At 50.9% G+C, this 18,020-nt stretch overlaps 6 protein-coding genes across 6 annotated transcripts; 2 read left to right on the top strand and 4 right to left on the bottom strand.

Moving 5' to 3' along the window:
• Positions 1-163: 163 nt before the first annotated feature.
• DSM5745_03491 (HAD family hydrolase) lies at positions 164-955 on the bottom strand (the record flags this gene model as incomplete). Its single annotated transcript, XM_026745507.1, has 1 exon — positions 164-955. The coding sequence occupies one exon, from the start codon at positions 953-955 to the stop codon at positions 164-166; it is 792 nt and encodes a 263-aa protein (XP_026606373.1).
• A 602-nt stretch (positions 956-1,557) lies between these two features.
• DSM5745_03490 (putative RTA1 domain protein) lies at positions 1,558-2,728 on the bottom strand (the record flags this gene model as incomplete). Its single annotated transcript, XM_026745506.1, has 4 exons — positions 1,558-2,308; positions 2,353-2,502; positions 2,548-2,647; positions 2,704-2,728. The coding sequence occupies 4 exons, from the start codon at positions 2,726-2,728 to the stop codon at positions 1,558-1,560; spliced, it is 1,026 nt and encodes a 341-aa protein (XP_026606372.1).
• Positions 2,729-3,355: 627 nt separating this feature from the next.
• On the top strand, positions 3,356-6,005 carry DSM5745_03489 (kinesin family protein; the record flags this gene model as incomplete). Its single annotated transcript, XM_026745505.1, has 6 exons — positions 3,356-3,709; positions 3,755-4,772; positions 4,819-4,946; positions 4,993-5,514; positions 5,562-5,622; positions 5,674-6,005. The coding sequence occupies 6 exons, from the start codon at positions 3,356-3,358 to the stop codon at positions 6,003-6,005; spliced, it is 2,415 nt and encodes an 804-aa protein (XP_026606371.1).
• A 318-nt stretch (positions 6,006-6,323) lies between these two features.
• Positions 6,324-12,684, bottom strand: hir3 (putative transcriptional corepressor of histone genes (Hir3); the record flags this gene model as incomplete). Its single annotated transcript, XM_026745504.1, has 4 exons — positions 6,324-7,841; positions 7,899-8,054; positions 8,126-8,348; positions 8,414-12,684. 4 exons carry the CDS (start codon positions 12,682-12,684, stop codon positions 6,324-6,326), a joined length of 6,168 nt encoding a protein of 2,055 aa, XP_026606370.1.
• A 949-nt stretch (positions 12,685-13,633) lies between these two features.
• On the top strand, positions 13,634-15,512 carry DSM5745_03487 (uncharacterized protein; the record flags this gene model as incomplete). The annotated part of the gene is made up of 4 exons (XM_026745503.1): positions 13,634-13,886; positions 13,933-14,876; positions 14,921-15,295; positions 15,345-15,512. The coding sequence occupies 4 exons, from the start codon at positions 13,634-13,636 to the stop codon at positions 15,510-15,512; spliced, it is 1,740 nt and encodes a 579-aa protein (XP_026606369.1).
• A 658-nt stretch (positions 15,513-16,170) lies between these two features.
• Positions 16,171-16,488, bottom strand: DSM5745_03486 (uncharacterized protein; the record flags this gene model as incomplete). Its single annotated transcript, XM_026745502.1, has 1 exon — positions 16,171-16,488. The coding sequence occupies one exon, from the start codon at positions 16,486-16,488 to the stop codon at positions 16,171-16,173; it is 318 nt and encodes a 105-aa protein (XP_026606368.1).
• Positions 16,489-18,020: the final 1,532 nt, after the last annotated feature.

Genomic DNA, 18,020 nt, shown 5'->3' with positions numbered 1-18,020 from the left:
CGCCTTTCAATGTATACGGCCGACAACAATCATCACTTTTCCAATTATTATTTTCTGTCAAAATTTCTATCATTGATAGGGAATCCTTACTGGGGTTTTTAATTTTTTCAGATAGCTCTAAATACCACAGTCTAGTGTCCACTGCCATGTGCCAGACAAGCTGTCAACAACTTATCAGGTGCTCCAGCTTCAAAAGAGAGTTAACTTGAAGGTGGTGAGGATCATGGAACTGGCATCCATCCTTCTGATTATACAGCACTGTGTCTATCCTGGCCGCTCTTGCTGGAACAATATCCCGCCGTTCATTGTCACCCACATAGACCATGTCCCCTGGGAAGATATTGTACTTGTGCAATACAGCAGAGAACAAACCATCCACCTTGGACAACCCAACCTCATTAGTGGTGACAAGAATATCAATGAACGGTTCCAACCCGAGTTCGGCGATCGTCCACTCTTGCGCATCCTTTGGTCCTTCGGTCACCACAATGACCTTCTTCCCAAGAGCCTTCAGACCCTCCAGGAGCTGACGAGCACCAGGTTTCAGTGTCAAGGCTGCACGGAGACTACTCCGGTACGCCAGCAGTAGCTGCTCCAGTAGCTCCGAAGAAGGCTTAAGCCCGTGGGCTTCTAGAAGATGAGAAAAGCGTTCCTTGCGGTAGTCGTCGGACGTTCTTCCATCGGTGAACGCATTTGCGGTCTTTGAGCGACGAATATCGCGATATGTTGCTTCGAGGTCGTCTATCGTCGCCTTGGTACTTGTCTCGGTATCGGGATGGCTTGCAATGAATTCAACGATTATTCCGAATACCGATTGGGACGCTTGAGCCGACGCCCTGCTGAATTCATGGAGCGTGTCGTCCAGGTCGAAACCGAACCATCGCTTTGCGGAGAGTAATGCTACAACAGCGGGATTGGCATCTATTTGCCCTTGAGGAGCTTCTGGGTGTAGCATTTTCTCTCTTCGCCAGACTCGCTCAGCAAAGCCAATGCACGACAGCTGATTTTCCTCCAGCAATATAAATAGAAGTCAGAACGTAGTAGCACTTGTTGTTCTTGAGTAGGTCACTGCCGAACTGTTGGCATTTATTTAGTTGTAGCGTATCAGTCAGTGGAGAAGAGGAGTAAGTCAGTGCACGTTACTTGTTGGTAGCTCTCCAGATTTATGATGGGATATCTTGTTATGATGGCGTTATTTCTTTGGAGGTATATTGGTAGGGTTAATCCATGCAGTGGAGGTCAACCCCACAATTGCTACTGCATATAAGAAGAACATCATGGCCATGGCCTTTGCTCTGCCGACATTGCACTTCCAGAGTGGGCGTTATAAAGAATCTATGGGGAAGCAGAAATGACATTAATCCATGACGTACTCTCTTGGGTATGTTAATTCAGTCACAAGCAAAAACGTGTAGCAATTCAAAGAAATCCAAAAACGCAAGGTCACAGATAATCCACAAGGCTCTCTATAAACAAAAGACAAGTAAAGTTGTGCTGACCATGAACCAAAAGGTCATAGGTTGCCAGACAAGTACGGTTATTGAGTCCAACAGCGCATTAGACATGACAACTAGGTCTGGTGTCTCTGACACCCTTCGTTTCATTTCCCTGCCCGGATTCGTCGACTTCCCAGTACTTGACCTGCCTGCCCTTGATCAAGCCGGCAATATCAAACGGATCGAAAAAGGTGACGTACCAAGGACGAGGGTCTTTGAACCCAGGTCCCTCAACTTCAGTCACACCGTCTTTGGCCAGATAAATCTTATTCGAGCGCGGCAGGAATCTCATCGGATGAAAGATGTTCAGCATCGTGGTGTTTGCGTACATGATGGCCACCTCAAAGAACCAAAAAATCCACTCGTTCCTGATGATGGGGTCAACGTCGTCCGGGTCATCCCAGCTATGCTGGCCTGCCGCAGTGAAGTACTCGACTGTACGAAAAATCGTACGCGTAGTAATGAACGTGCAGCTGCAGTATAGAACCGCAAGGACGGTTATGAGATTTCCTGTGAGGAGCCCAGCGCGGTGGCACCTTACGTGGAAGAAGATGGCGAGAGAGACAAATCCGGCCATGACTGCAAGCTGCAGGACCAGGGCTGCTTTAAGCAAGCCATCGCCAATATCTCGCCGACTCTGCGTCGCCTCTGTGTTTGCTAGGAGGGCCGCTCCGTTCGCCGTCAGCACTTCGACGAAGAAGAGAAACCCGAGAAAGGTCGAGAATACACGCCCGGGGTGTATAGGTGAGAGGTACGGGATGTAGTAGAGGATGCGGCCGAGAATGAAGAAGTTGGCACCCTCGTAGACGGGCCTACTGGAATTAGCAAGGCTCATCTTATAACAAAAGCAACTCACGGTCCAGCCAAGAGGAAGACAGTGCTCGCAATATAGATCGGTACATTGTCCCACTCGCCAAAGGCGCCGACAGCCCTTAGGATGAAACCGACAGTGAATAGAATGGCGGACCAGGGTAGCATTCCCGTAACTGCCCAGGATCTATATCTCCTGCGCGATATTAGCGATATCACAAGAGATACATGTTTGACTTACTGGCACTGATAGGCATGGATTAGGCCAGACGCCATGAACAGGATGGCAAAGGCTATAGGCGAGCCCTTGTTGGGAGCATAGTACCAAATACTCCCTTCCTCTGATAAAAGTCTGTAAGCATATATAGAATGAGTACAAGAGGGGAGAGGGACATACGGTATGGATCTCTTTTGTCAAGCATGTTGTAGATGCCAAGATATCGATGTTTGACGGAGTATGAGGTAAAAGTTCGCTTTGGATAACCAGAGAAAATGTTTATGAGATGCTCCCTTGGACCTCATACTGGTGCTTCTCTGGCCTATATATCTTGTTCTCAGCTCTTGAAGCCATGGCTCGTGATGCGTAGCGAGAACGAGGTGCCCGAATAGGCAGCTCGTATAGTCGGGGCCACGCGCAGGCGCAGCTGGAAACCTTGACGCCACCGCAGTCATGGCCCAGCGAAAGACCCTTGGCTACGATTGAGCCTCAGAAGTACGGCACATTTCCCTAGGCCGAGTATGGTGACTATGGTCTGCCCAAGGCGGGGGAATACAATACAAGACAAGCGAGGTGTACTTGCGCAGTCTCATGAGATCCTGAAAACGCAGGCAGCAACAGCTCGTCCAGCTGTTGTCGGGGCGACACCGCGCCAAACCCAAAACAGCAAAACCATCATCTCGCCGGGCGCCCGGGCGTGATCGCCTGCTGCATTTATTGATCCGACCATTTCATCGACATCATTGTCCTTGCATTGCCAGTTCACTGAATCCACCACCCTCCTGCATCCGGCTCCTAACTTGACGGGGTCGACACAGAGGGTCCTGCAGCAATGGCATCGAATCCGCCGTCGTCCCTCTTCCAGGTGTATCTCCGCCTCCGGCCTCCAATCTCACAGCAAGCCGACCAGCCCGAACGCTGCCTGACCGTTGAAGAGCCGGACGCCTCACATTCGTCCAATGATGGGTCCAGTCCAGCCTCAGCCCCGACGCATATCACAACACAGCCCCCCAGCGACGCCCGGAAGCGGGGAGTCGAGAGATTCGGCTTCACTCAGGTGTTTGACGAGTCGGCAACACAGCTCAATGTCTTTGAAGACACTGGCCTACAGTCCTTGGTCAAGGGTGTCTTGTTGGAGCAAAGGGATGGATTGGTCGCAACACTAGGGGTGTCAGGAAGTGGCAAGGTGCGAGATATACACCTCAAATATTTACAGTGCTGATGGTCGTAGAGCCACACCATTCTAGGCTCCAAGACGCAGAGGGGAATTACTCAGATGAGTTTGGATGTGATATTCAAGTCATTGGCCTCTACAATCAAGCCGCCTGAGAATTCGATCCCTCCTTATCTTTTGGCATCCGTGTCCGCTTCCGACGCCTCAGAATCTCAGATGTTCACAGCACAGACGTTTCTCGATGCAGTATACGGCGAGTCCGACCGTGGCAGGAATTCAAGGGCCCAGACGCCTTTGAGCTCAACCCGAGCTCACACCCCAATGGCGGTATGGAAATCACCTCTCCTGAACCCACTTCAAAGGATCCCAAACTTATACCCCGGTCAATGGGGTTTGTCCCAATACCTCTATAAACCGGCGTCACTGGCCTGGACCAAGACGACTACCTCAAGCTCCAACGCTCTTCAAGTAACAGCCTCGGACAGCCATAGTCCCTCACCACTGCCCAGAAATCACCAACCTAGCACTGCTGAGTTACATGATGCTAATGTCGGCTCAATAAAGGACCCCATGCCCGCTCTCATTTTCCCTCGTCGACACGCGCCCATGAGAGCTAGCACTCTGCCCCGATCACCTGATGTGAGCCATCTCACGCTCGAACTGAACCCCCATTCCGAGTACATTGTTTTGGTGTCTATGTATGAGGTGTATAACGACCGGATCTTCGATCTTCTTTCACCCGCCATCGTGCCCGGCCAGGGAAGTGCCGTTTCTCGCCAGGGGGCGTCATCTCAGAAAGAGCGCAGAAAGCACTTGTACTTCAAATCGACCGAAGGGTCGCCTGACCGGAAGGTTGTCGCCGGGCTACGAAAGATCGCCTGTAGCACTTACGAAGAAGCGTTGGCAGTCCTCGAAGTTGGCCTTACTGAGCGTAAGGTGACTGGAACTGGCGCGAACAGCGTCAGCTCCCGTAGCCATGGCTTCTTCTGCCTCGAAGTCAAGCGGAGAATGCGAAACAAACGGACCGGGGAAGAGACTTGGATAGGAAATACTCTCACTGTTGCGGATCTTGCTGGTTAGTCTACGGCTATTTTACATTGGAATAGCACTAACGGCAACAGGATCTGAGCGAGCGAGGACTGCAAAGACGGCTGGCTCCACCCTGGTAGAGGCAGGCAAGATCAACGAGAGTCTGATGTACTTGGGACAATGCCTGCAAATGCAGAGTAGTAATCAAGAAGGGAATAAGGTATGTTGATAGACACCCCATGTGAGGGCTTAGCTAACGCAGATAGACCGCTATGGTTCCTTACAGACAGTGCAAGCTTACGGAATTATTGTTCTCGAATTCCTTTCCGTCACAGCAGACAGCAAGCATGAATCGGAATCCGCAAAGAGCCATAATGATCGTAACTGCCGATCCATTAGGTGACTACAATGCCACGTCACAAATCCTGCGATACTCAGCTTTGGCCCGCGAGGTCACTGTCCCTCGAGCCCCGTCTGCCGAGTCATTACTATCAAGTACTCTCGGCTCTCGGACAGGGTCCAATGGTCGTCATTCGCCGCAACTTGGTTTGGCTGAAGACCTCGAAAAGGCACTCGCTGATATTGAGTGGCTGACGGCAGAGAATGAGAGACTTGGCCTACGACTGACAGAAGAGGAAATGTTGAGGGCCGAGACTGAAACAGCACTCATTGTCAGTGAAGACAGATGTCTTCTCATCGAGCAAGAGGTGCGAGAAGAGTGCTGGGCCGAGATGGAAGAGCGCATGGAGCAAGAGAGAAAGAGATGGCAGAGCGCATGGGACGAGCAGGTAAGTTGCTTCCATGTAGCTAGTCAGCACGATTCTAATATAATTAGACTGGTCACAATGATGATCACATCGACAAGAAGATCGAGCTCCTGTCCCGAGGATTCCAAAGTAAGCTTGTACTATTTCACCGGACTCCTGACAACCCAGCTGACTCTACAGTCCACGAAGATCCTCAGCCATCCTGCGATGAACGGGTTGAAGAGCTTGAATTCGAAAACGACCAGCTGCGCAGCAGAATCACGGCTCTGGAGCGTGAACTGCACTGCAGATCGCCCACAAAGAAATCCAAGTCCAAGAACACTGCGCTGGAATCCTCGCGCAATGCCAACATCCTCGGTCGTGAGAGCGATATCGAAGTTGCGCTCCGCAAGATGGACCAGCTGAAACTCGCCGATAGCATGTTCAGAGGTCCCGTTGTCGATTCACCCGGCAAGAAACAAAGGAAGATGGCAACCCGGAAATGGGACCTTGCGCCGGAGGACGATCTTTAATATTTCTCTTCAGTTGATACCATTCTCGATACATGGTCGGAGTTATTGATTATCTGGGCGGCTGCTTGATTGTTGACATACTGTTCTTCTAATACTTTACACTTATACCCATACTACATGCATTTGTTCATTTGAACCTGACACGCCCATGACCTCTCTGACCTGAAAACCTGGAGCGCCTGTGAAGTCCCTGAAAAAAAAAAAAAGTACAACAAACAACCTTCCACCATAAGCCACGCTGGTAGAAAAGAAAATACGAAGCGCCAGACATGCAAATACACCCTCAGCAAGTCACAACCATGACTCGTCCAATCCAGTCTATAGCTCAGAGCCGAACTCGGAGTCGTAAATGGTCCGACCTTCCAGCTCGACACCAGCTCGCTTTTCTAGTTGTTGCTCTTGTTGCTGATCGGGCTCGGGCTCGGCCTCAAGCTCGGGCTCAGGGTCCTCGCCCCCGCCTGTGTCCGTGCCTTCCATAACGGTGTCTCCTTCTACCTCGCCGTCCTGGCCACCGGCTTCTTCTTCCTCGCCTGCTTCCATGTCAACGTCATCATCTTCGCCCTCATTCTCAGGTTCGTTTTCGCCTTCGCCCTCACCAGCTTCATCGCCCTCGCCATCTTCATTAATCGTCTCTCCTTCAATATCAGCATCTGGTCCAGCTTCGCCTTCATCGCCATCTTGATCATCCTCATCCATATCCCCGCCGTCTTCATTGTCATTCGCAGCATCCGCGTCCCCAGCAGGGCTAGGCTGAGCGGAGATCTCCGAATCAGGCTCCGCGGACCCTCTATCTCTATCAGGGAAATTAGGAAAGAGCATCTTCGGATCAGCAGCGAGCTTTGAGATCTTCTCCTCATCAAGCTCGCTCAGCTCGCTTTCGTCATCCGCGCTATCATGTAGACTATTCGGGATATCACTTTGCTGCCCTGCTGAGTCGGTGGCGGCAGCGGTTGGCTGGCGGACGGTGATTTCCACAACTGGCCTAGAGCCGGCAGGGGTTGTGGCATTGGCTGTAGCTGTGCCTGAATCGGTTTCTGTTGTCGTTGTAGCTTTGGTCGCGGGTACGCGGGGCGCGACCTTGCGACTGACGATTGTCTCTGCGCGCCTTTGGATGTCGCGCCGGGCTATGCCCTTAGTGCGGCCGCGAGGGGCGGGAGCTTCGGAGGCCGGGGCGGACGTCGGCGGAGTGGAGTTCTCGGCTGTCCCTGCACCGTCTGCTGTCATGAGGATGTGGTCGACCTTCATTTTTTCCTTATTTTCTTCGTTCACCTGCTCGAGCACATTGGGCAAGTTGACTTCGTAGAGACGAGAGTAGACGTCGGCGATGAGGTCTTCGAGTAAGGCGACCTTCATAAGGTTGTTATTGAGCTTTTTGAGTTCTAGGCCGTCTCGAAGGAGCTCAAGAAGGGATGAACTTCCAGGAGCAAGCTCCGCGAGCTCCTCTAGACGAGCGGTGTTGGCAGAGAACTCTTCCCACCCGATTGGCTTGAAGACGCTTTCTTCATGGCCCTCGTTAATCCCAGCTGCTCTGCGTATGACGCGGGCGTAGGTCAAACACATGTCCTCCCACAACTTGGTGTGGTTGATGAAATCGCCCTGCTTCTTGCGCACCCGACGTAAAAGCTGGTCGAGGTTGGCTCGGTCATCTAGCTGATCAAGCAGAGCGACAAAGAAGTATGCGTATCGTGTCGTGTAGACGAAGTGCCTACCGGGACGTTCGTATTCTGGCTTCCAAACCTGAATTGTCATGGTTTTGGTGAAAATCTGCTGCGTCAGTTCGCCTTTGGCTCCGGCAGCAGCGGTGGCGTCTCTTTCGTCGTATATAATACGTGCAGCCTGTGTCGTGTTAGCTCTCTGAGCGATAGCACGAGCAACAGCGAATTGTCTGCATACCCTAACAGCCATGCGGTGATGCCAATTAGCCTTATCCGCATTCTTCAAGTTTTTGAGCACGCTGAGAATGTAATTCTTCCAGGAACATCTATCCTCACATGCCTGGACTTTCCGAGCCCATGGCGTTGCTAGTAAGGTTTTGCTTGCTTCGGCGGGCTAGCACAACAGTAAGCAAAATGATGGTACCCCCTCAATGGTTCAAGGTTATATATGGGAGGAGTCCTTACCGTGAGAACCTCTCTCTTGACAAGTTTATGCACGATAGAGACAAGCTTATAGTGAGGTTCGAAGATGGGCTCGGTCCGCGAGTCTTTGCGCTGCGGCAGCGCATCGATAGTGTCAAGGTGAGACTCCACGACACTATCAAGGCTGATGCGCTTCGAGGAGCCCCGAACTGAGTCATCGCAGCTAAACATCTTCCAGAGACACTTGCTCAGCATGTAATGTGTCCTATGCAAGTTAGCAACTGACCACATTCTGTATCAAAGAGGGAACGCCGGCTGGGAAGAACTCACATCCAGCTCTTCGGTTTATCAACAAGCGCCTGCCTCAAAAGAAAGGCTGCAAGCCTCCAAACATTATAGACCTTTATCTCCTTGAATGGCCGGTCCTCGTACATCTGCTGACTCTCTTCGTTGCTATAGTGGCGCGTGAAGTCGGCAACACTAAAAGCACCCATAGAGAGAGGCTCCCTAGATGATGCGTAAAGACGGATCCCGAAGTCTGTGTACAGATCTGCTAGAAGTGCTCGAGATCCGGGCTCAGATTCTACGGTTCTGGCGGCCGTGGCTACTGCCATTGCGTAGCAATGAATTGCGTTGCGCTGCCAGGTCACCAGTTCTGTCCGATTATTGTTGATCTTGTCTGCGGACCAAGTGATGTCTTCCTCAACCTTTGAATCCCAGACCTGCGCAAGCCGATACCAGCTCTCCCACCTTGAGGTACCGTGTTCCAGGTCCTGACGGAACCAAGTGATGGCTTCGTCGAGGTCGCTGGTGGGCACTGGGCTCAGGCGCTTTTGCGAGCGAAATTTGGTGAGGGCGGCATAGCCCAAGAGGAAATACCATCCGTTTTGGGCGATGACTGCGGTTTGGCTGGGTACGGGAATAAATGATAGGTCTGCTACTCCTTGAATGGCACGGACAAGCCTTGACGGGTTGATTGGTGTTTTCAGATAGGCATTGAAGATGCGGCGATTGTACGACACCGGGGGAGCTGCCTTGGTCGTTCCGATTGATTGTTGCATCTTTTCTATCGTGTTTTTAAGTTCAGACTTGGATAGATCCTTGATGTTGATCTTTTTCGCCTGCTTCATCACAAAGTCGATCATCATGATGGCTGTTGCACGATCGAGCTTCTCCGACACACAGTCATGGTCGTTTAGTAAATTGTCATTGAGGCATAATCTTACCCCATGAACATCGTAGAGGATTTGACAAATATCAGCCTCCGTGTCTTGCTTCACATCCAAGCCAAAGAGCTCAGACTTGACCAGCTTGAGGAATTGTTTATGAGATCGCTTGCACATCTTGCGTAAACCGAGAGCATTATGTACTGAGCGCAAGTAATAGATGCGGTCCTCCAAAGGTTCGTCAAACAACTCTTGGCTTTGAGCAATAGCCTCTATGAGAAGGGTGTATAGCAAGATCCAACAACGAACTAGCATCTCGCGCATTTTCTCCTTGAAGTTCTCCAATGACTTTGCCAGGGCCCCCTTTAATTCTGGACCAGGCAATTGCCCAACGCGCACTGAATCCTCATAGAGCACAAAACTGTAGAGTATTCTGATTAGAGAAGCCACTGCGGACATTGAGGACTTGACATGCCCCATATCAAAGCATTCGTAGGCTTTGTCGGACTCTTGCAGGACTGCCGTAACAGTTTTACTCAACATGCCATCAAGCAACTTCAGCCATCTGAGCAGTGTTGCTTGGCGGTGTTCACTGGGTTCTTCGAGATACGCCGAGCTTCGCAGTTCTTTGATGATTGTTTCAATGCTCCTAAAATGGCAAGATACCACCTTCGGAGGATAATCAATCTTTCTATATGCGTCCTGGAGTCGACGCCATAGGAAAAGCCTCAATGTGGCGTCACCTCGATCCAGAAAAGAGCCCATTTCACGGCGTTGTACGCTTTGTTGATCATCGGACCCTTCCTCGAATTCAACCGATGACGGCTCGACGATTGGTTCAATCGTCTCAATCAACCCGACAGGATCCTCTGAGTCAGGATTGAATATTTTCGTGAAGAAATCCATCGAGTTCAATTTGGAGATCTCTTGGTCGATTGCCTCACATGACATTTCAGACATGAGAGAGTTATTAGTGAGCGATAAAACAGGGTTTTTGAGAGCATTGAATAGACGTTTTAGGTCTTCGAGACAGAGTAGAACGTGTTCTCGCTGAGTGTCGACAGCCATATTCGACTGGAATGTAGACGCCCAGATGTGACGGAGCGTTATCCGATCTCTAGTCACTTCCGGTGGACAATGGTCGATAAAGTGAGTCATGGCAGTACGTGCTAGTATAGACCATCTTGCCACACGCTCTTGCTGTAAAATCCTCGTTTTGTGGTCTGTTTCGTTGTTCGGAGCATTCATAGGTGCATATATGTCGAGGTGGAGCTCAAAGATAGCTTGTATCATCTCCAGGTCTGCAAGGTGCCCCGCAGAGTATTGGAATCGGGCTTCAGGCTGAGACTGAAGGATCTGGTGCTCGAGAGTCTTCATCTGATCCCCTACCCTGCCGTATATCCATTCATCCTCAATGGACAAAAGTTGAAGCACGGTTTCCTTGAGGGTGGTTGGCCACTGATACGCAATATACGGTGATTCGACCACCGACCAGTCGTTTACCTGATTATCTCGGAGCGATAACCTTTCATAATCCGGCCTTAAGAGGCGCGCAAGCCATTCAAAGGCAACATCATGGAAGTGAAGCCGGCCGCCATTGACAGCTCGAATGAAACTGAACAACTCGTCCTCTCCAGTAAATGTCTGCTTCATTTTCGATTTGTGTGTTGTCTTTTTCGAATGCTCAAGGAACACTGCAAGCCCAGATCTGCCCATACCTTGAATGTCCTGTGGTCCTGTCAGGCTGTCACTTTGTTGCATTACTTGGTGCTTCCTCTCATCCCACTGCGTTAGGACATCCCTGAGATCCTGTAGAAGCACGTGGGCACTGTCAGCGTTGGATGGGGTGATTGGGGAATCTTTTCGTTCACTCGCAGAAGCCACTGATTTTTGTAGCTCCTCCAGTGATCCCAGACCTTCAACGTCCAACTTTGACAGAATGGGCCCGACCGTGCCAAAAGCCCCTTGGTCGGTTTGAACATAGGGATCCAGGAGATCTTGATAATACTTGGTTTGGTCAAACACAACCTCGTCAGTAGTTGTTGAAGCTTCGGCGAGTGAGTCCCGCAAGCGCGTTCTTCTGCTTTTCACCCTTAGGCGCTCTGCCTGGTCTTCGGTGATAGCAGAGCCAGAAGAGCGTTTGCGGCCTGGGTTTTCTGGATACTTTGCCTCCGCCTCCTCGGTCTTGATGTCGTTTTGTCGATCTGTACCAAACTCTTGTTGAAATGATTGGATTTCAAGACCTTCCATCAGCTGTTTCTCTGCTCGTTGGTCGACGGAAGACTGATCGTCACCGTGCTCTGCAGTGAGCTCTCGTCCATGGGCTCCGGTGATTGATCGGGCGCCAACGCTCCGAGTATCATCCATTTGCACATCTTGGGTATGATCTTCATAAACTTGAGCCTTAGAAGGTCGCCGCTGCGCTGTAACTGAGGTTGTTTTCAGCTCGGGGCTGTTGGCCGGTAGAGAAATGGTAATCGACATCCCAGGGACCAGCAGGGAGTCGTCACCTAGAAGTTCTAGGATAGCGTTACCAGTAGCAGTCCATGTCAACGAGTCAATCTTGATCCCATAGGAAGAAGCACGAAACGCCAACGGATTTCTCGAGGAGTCCACATCTTGTAAATTATCCGGTAGCGAAGGCAAGTAGGGATATGGATCGCTTTGCTGCTTGAAGATTTTAACGAGAGCCTTCTTTGGCTTTTGGACAGGAACGAGCGACACAGAAAGGCGGTCCAGTACTGACTGCAGCGTCTTCCTGAGGCCTTCTTGGGCAAAAGTTTCTTCCAGCCCCAACTGATCTGCCCGCACCTCCAATCGGTTATCATCATCAGCCAAGACACTCTCGAGACAGAACCGGGTAAGCCGATAGCTCTGCAATGCACTGGACAGCCTCGCGCTTTGTCTCCATAGATTCAGGTCCGTATCGTCACGTTCTAACGCTTCCGCAAACTGCGCCAGAGCAGTATTAGAGCTCTCAGAGACTTTAGATAAAAGATCGGACGAATTTTTGGACGACTGGTGATCTTCTTTTAGTGAAGCGCGCAAGGCATCGAGAATGTATTGTCCGTGGTTCTTGTACGAGAGGTAGATGGTCTGTTGCAGGGTACTCGTGGTAGTATCGTTGATGCTAAACTCTAGAGGTGTTTCCCCAACCGTGACATCGTTTGCCGTCCCGCCTGATTGAGGTTCCGAGTCTTGCAGCGCAGCTCTTCTATGATCGGAAATCGACTCGGGGTATTTAAAGATCTCAGAATTCAGAAGCGCTTCGTATGCCTCGCCGGCTTCGCCGTAAAACTGTGGACCTTGGGAGTGGAGTTTCAGCGCGTTCTGATATAGCTTCAGCGCTTCCTCAATCTGGATTTCCTTTGTGTCATCGATCTCCTCCTCTATGGCCTCGTCGGGCTCAACGTTAAGAGCCACCCATGTCGACATGGTGCGGAGTATAGGCCGCAGAAAGATGTGCTGGCCGTCACAGTCAAGTCGCAGTCGTCGGCAACATCTCAGGGTAACCTCGCGGAGGTGTAGTCCGATCCCCGGGATCAAAAAAAAAAAAGAGTTGAAGCTCGAAGAAGCTCCGACTCAAGGGTCTGGACTCTGGAGAGTGATTAACGCCCCGTCACGCGTTGCTCCGCGGCGGAGGTCCCAAAGAGGAATGGCTCCTTCCGTCTCCGGTTTATGCCTCAGGAACATCCCAAGGCAAGAAGTGACGACGACAGCAAGCTACAGCCACTCTTGGTCATTGAAAGGACCTCAGTCCTCCAGTCGGAACCCAGTGCCAGCTCGCACTTCACTTGATTTCTCTGAATCCCTTTCCGTTTCTGCGCAGGCTCCCTGCGCTTTTGAGTGCGCCATGGTCGCGCCAGCTGTCCCTGAGTATTTGTTTTCCACTCGCTGTGCTCCTGACAGCTGCTGTGCAATTGCACTACTTCCGCCGCTGAGATCCATGACTGACACTTGGGATTGTTTCTAGGATATACGAAGAAGAGGACATTCTCTCTGCTGTTGATGCGCGCACAGAGTCACTACAGAACTTGAGGGAGCTGGGCCCTCCGGACTTGGTGTACTTGATCAAGCAGCCAAAGACCGGTTCAACTCGTCAGGTATTTACTCATGGATTCATCTTATCCTGGGTGGCTAGTCACAATTGGAAGTAGCTAATAAGCATTTTGTCGTCCAGACCGGCGTTTATCATCATGTTACCGGCATCGATGCGTCCTCCTCCGCAAGCTTGGCCGCCTACGTGAACACCCTCGTGGCATCCCCGCTCGATAAGACGAACAAAGTGGTATCAGGAATCTACTGGTCAGGCTGGCTCTTCATATACTAGTGGTGTGCTGGAGTTAACTCTTGCAGTTGCTACAATGCATTTTCCCATCTGGACATGCGAGTCGAAGTGAAGATCCCCGGAAGCCTCGAAAGCTACTGCATCGACGAACGTGGAGACAAGCGTGTTGCGACCGAAGCCTTATGGCTGGAGACTTTTCTTTGCGGAGTGTTGCGAGCGTACTCGTATGCAGACGACGGCAGCGGAGATGCTATCAGGAAGATCGTTGGGGTTCGTCGATTTAACCCTGTCACAAACACCGAAATGGAGCATAGGTTCCTAGATGCTGCCGAGAAGTTGTTCTTCCTGGGTACGTTTTTTCATCTGACGCTGTCATACTCGCTGACAATTTGCAGGAAGACAGCTCAGCTCCGATCCCGAAACCCAGGTTCCAAACACAGTGAGCAATCATCTCACGGCCGGCCTCCTCAAGTACATACAGACTACGGGTCGATATGCTTCCGGTATCAATTTATTCGAGAAACTGCGTACAAGAGACGTCGAAGTCTCGTCCCTGCTCGCTCAGGTGTTCAAGATGGCAGACGAAGAAGTTCAAGCAGTGCGACTTATGTACGATGCCCTGCAAGATGTTCCCATGGACTATGCGCTTCTCGACTGCCAGTCTGCCTTTTGCGCCAGCAAAGGTGAAGGCGAGATGGCCCTAGAGTGTGCGAAGCGTGCCGTGACCGCTGCTCCCAGCGAATTCAGCACATGGGCTCGACTGGGTGAGGTTTACGTGAGCTTAGAGCAATGGGACTTGGCCCTTCTGACGCTGAACTCCTGCCCAATGTTCACATACCAGGACAAAGACACGCCGCGCATGCCCCAGCCTTCTCGGATCATGCTTCCCATCCTAGCGGAGAGTATGTTAGACGAGATCGATGAGGGCCAGCCAAAGCAAGGAGACCCACACGACTATGTACATCCCAATCTGCGAAGGTTGCATGCGGCTACGTACCAGGGGACTTTTCTGAAAGCATACAACTTGTTGACGAAAATTGCCGCTGCCATCGGCTGGGACCAACTGCTTAGGGTCCGTAGCGAGGTCTTTGTTATGGAAGAGGAATATCGCACCGAACGCCAACACTCCACAAAACCATCAATGCACTCGCTTGACGGAAGCCCCGCAGAACCGGCGGAGACAAATGGTGACAGCGAGCAGGGAAATGGAGAGAATGGTGGTCCAGTCGACACTGTTACGGAAATTGTCAACGGCGATGACCAGCCACAAGGCGAGAGTTCCATTGAACGGCCAGAGCAAACAGTGGCATCAGAGGTTGCCAAGTCTGGCAACGAAAACGTGAGTATCGACCCTCCAGGTATAGAGCCTCACTGACTTTACAGCCTGACCCATCGCACTCATCATATACACAATTCAAGAATAAGCGCCTATGTGAGAGATGGTTAGATAATCTTTTCATGGTATTATACGAGGACCTCCGCATATATACCATCTGGCGTACGGAGATAGCTCAATACCGGCAACAGGCGATGGAATACAAGAAATCTGCCACCGAGTGGGAGATCCTCGGTGAGCTGGCAGAGCGGCTACACCACTTTGACGAGGCCATTGAAGCCTATCAAGCCTGCCTTGCTATTCGGTTCTCGCCGAAAGCGATGCGTGGCGTCCTCAAACTGCATGAGCAACGAAATGACACACGGGGGATGCTCAGTGCTCTGATCCGCCTCATCGCCTGGCAGTACCGATGGTACTCCGAGGTTTGTCTCCTCTGTGATTAATGCTTGGAAACGTGTTAACGGCGTGTAGTTCTCCCCGGAGCTCCTGTTCATGATCCGCAAACTAATCGAGGACGAGGGCGCTGTCAAGGTCCGCAGCATCGTTCAGGCTACGAACCTGCCCCAGCATGTACTCGACCTCACTCATCAATACTGTCAACTGTGCGCAACGTTCCGCAGCAGCGGCAGTGATGGCTAGTGGCCTAGCTTGCGACGACGGCTGTTGAAGCAGGTTAAATCCAGAGAGCCTCATCCGACATTGTACCCCATCTGTATGGTTCCACTATTTCATAATATATTGTACTTAGTTGCTTTCCCTCAAAGGCCTACTCTGTTGAGGTGATGAACCTTTTGTCCTATGTTGTCTTGTCATTCTATACCAGATTGCCATAGCAATCACTTTGCTCATATTGCATCAATGTATAAAATACCGACACCGTGTTGCTCTATCAGTAGACTGTCACGTCATGCCGGACCGTATAGATGTTAGTCCTATCTATGTACCCACTTCGAGTCATCATGGATCAGAGATCGTCATGTTGCATAAAGCCCGGATTGTTACTCCCAGTGTCCAGTCCAGCAGCCAGATTGAAATCATTACAGAACAGTGATTCTACAGTGAGAGCCCGATATCGGCATATGTCGCGTCTTTGGCAGACATACGGCCTCTCCTCTTCGACGGGTTGAGCAATCTCTGGTATCCTGAGAGCAATCCGGGGAATTGTCAATTCCAATCTGGCTGAAATGTACCTGTTATAACGAGGAAGATCGGTACTCTGCATAACTTTCTAACATCAATGGCAGTCCCTAAATCAACCCGAGAATTATCAACCATGAGGCGAGTCTCCCATTTCTGCCTAACCTATCTTCCCACCAAGAAACATCCCGTTGACTAGTCCATAGTCCCTCGCAATCGTCCATGGTCTAACATACGGCGACGGCTTCACAGGCTCCAAGAAACTCCAAGATGCATTATTCAGCTTCTTAACCCGGCACTTCTTGTCATATACCCCACTCTCGCCTTCCCATCTGGTGGTAACAGCGGGTGTGAGCAACGCGATCGAATGCTGCGCCTGGTCGCTTTCCAACGCTGGGGGGGTATGTCCTAGCAGAACGGCCTTATTGGATGACGTCCCGACATCTGTTTGGTAAACGACCTGGGTAAGATATACCATGGTTGCTGTGCTGTGCTGTGCTGATGCCGAGATAGGGTTGAAAATCTTCGAGGTCATTCGGCCCAGTCGTTCCATTCAGTACAGAGGCAGTGGATGCTTACGAGAAGGCCTTGATAGAAGCTGCTGGGCAAGGGAAACAAGTGAAGGGAGTGCTACCTGTTCTCCGAGTAACCCGCTTGGTATCTCCCCTTTCATACAACCGTCCGGGGTCAATAGCTTGCTAATGATACGTACGCAACCCGCGGCTATCTGAAGGCTGTCCTCGAGGCTTACATCGCGCTGTGCAACAAGCACCAACTGCACCTGATCTCTGATGAGATTTATGCCTTGTCACTCTGGGATAATCCGAAGTTGAGAGATGCGAGTAGCGAGGGTTTCACGTCTCTGTCCTATCTATTGATGCTGCGCACTTTATGGATCCGGTCATGGTTTATGTTGCGTGGGGGCTGAGTAGGTAAGAGATGTACCGTCTACCGAAGAGAAGGATGGCTGAAATGGTGTCCCTCTGGGACTTTGGAGCCACAGAATCGGCTGTCTGATTAGCCAACACAAACAGTCTTTAATAAGATCCGTGAGAATCGTATGTCTAGCCTTCGACCACGTTCCTGTTCATCTTTACTAGTGCGATGAAATGAACAGAGTATTCAACTTCCACTCTACGTTGTTTGTCTGAGCTGACCTTACTTCTGCCATATCTGCTCAATCTCGCCAGAGAAGTGGTAAGGAAAGCACCTCAGATGGAGAATCCTGTCTAGACTCCGCTCGAAGAATGGTTCTATTACCGCCGGCTTGGTGACATACGTGATTGCGCATCCGAAGAATGTGCTAGATGAGGGGTTGAGAGAGAATAAGTGCTGCCGTGACGGTGGGATAGATTTTGAGGTAGTCGTTGAAGGACTTGATATGTGCACCATTTGGTCTGCATATATAATTTTGATCCACCTGTTTTACTATCCGCGCTAGGGAACATGACCATACAGAGTGGCTATTGAAACAGGTGAACCTTGATTACATATCGGCCAGAGGCATGTACGACGCTCAGTATGCCCTTTTCTGTTCCCAGATTTGATTGCCAGATCATATGCAACCGCAAGCCCGTTTATCAACGGCTCTTTTAGAACAACAAGTTTGGATGCGTGGAATGGTCTAGCTGACATCACGAGTTTTGGTTTGCACATGCCTCCAGTTACCACGCACTTGGTGCTTTATGCTCACTGATTGCACTCTTATTGTACTGTAACCCAGTACCACACTGCGATGTGATCGCCTTTCTTATTGGCCGTATCTCTTGTCCATCACAGCAGCGGCGTATCACCCTTACCATACACCCTCGTCCTCTTGATCCTTCCGGTTGACAGGATCATCTCCCGTCCCCGTTCCCTTGACAATAACTCAGCACAGCAGCAACCGCCGTTCCCAATGATAAGAACGCAAGAATCCCAGCTTGGCTGACTCCAGAACATGGCCAGCCCTGTCGGCCGCACAACGCTGAAACTGAAGTCGCGCGAATACCGCCACAAAAGCACCCTGGA

Source organism: Aspergillus mulundensis, assembly GCF_003369625.1.
Source record: "Aspergillus mulundensis strain DSM 5745 chromosome Unknown scaffold_2, whole genome shotgun sequence".
Lineage (NCBI taxonomy): Eukaryota > Fungi > Ascomycota > Eurotiomycetes > Eurotiales > Aspergillaceae > Aspergillus > Aspergillus mulundensis.
This window is presented reverse-complemented; position numbering and strand designations above follow the sequence as displayed.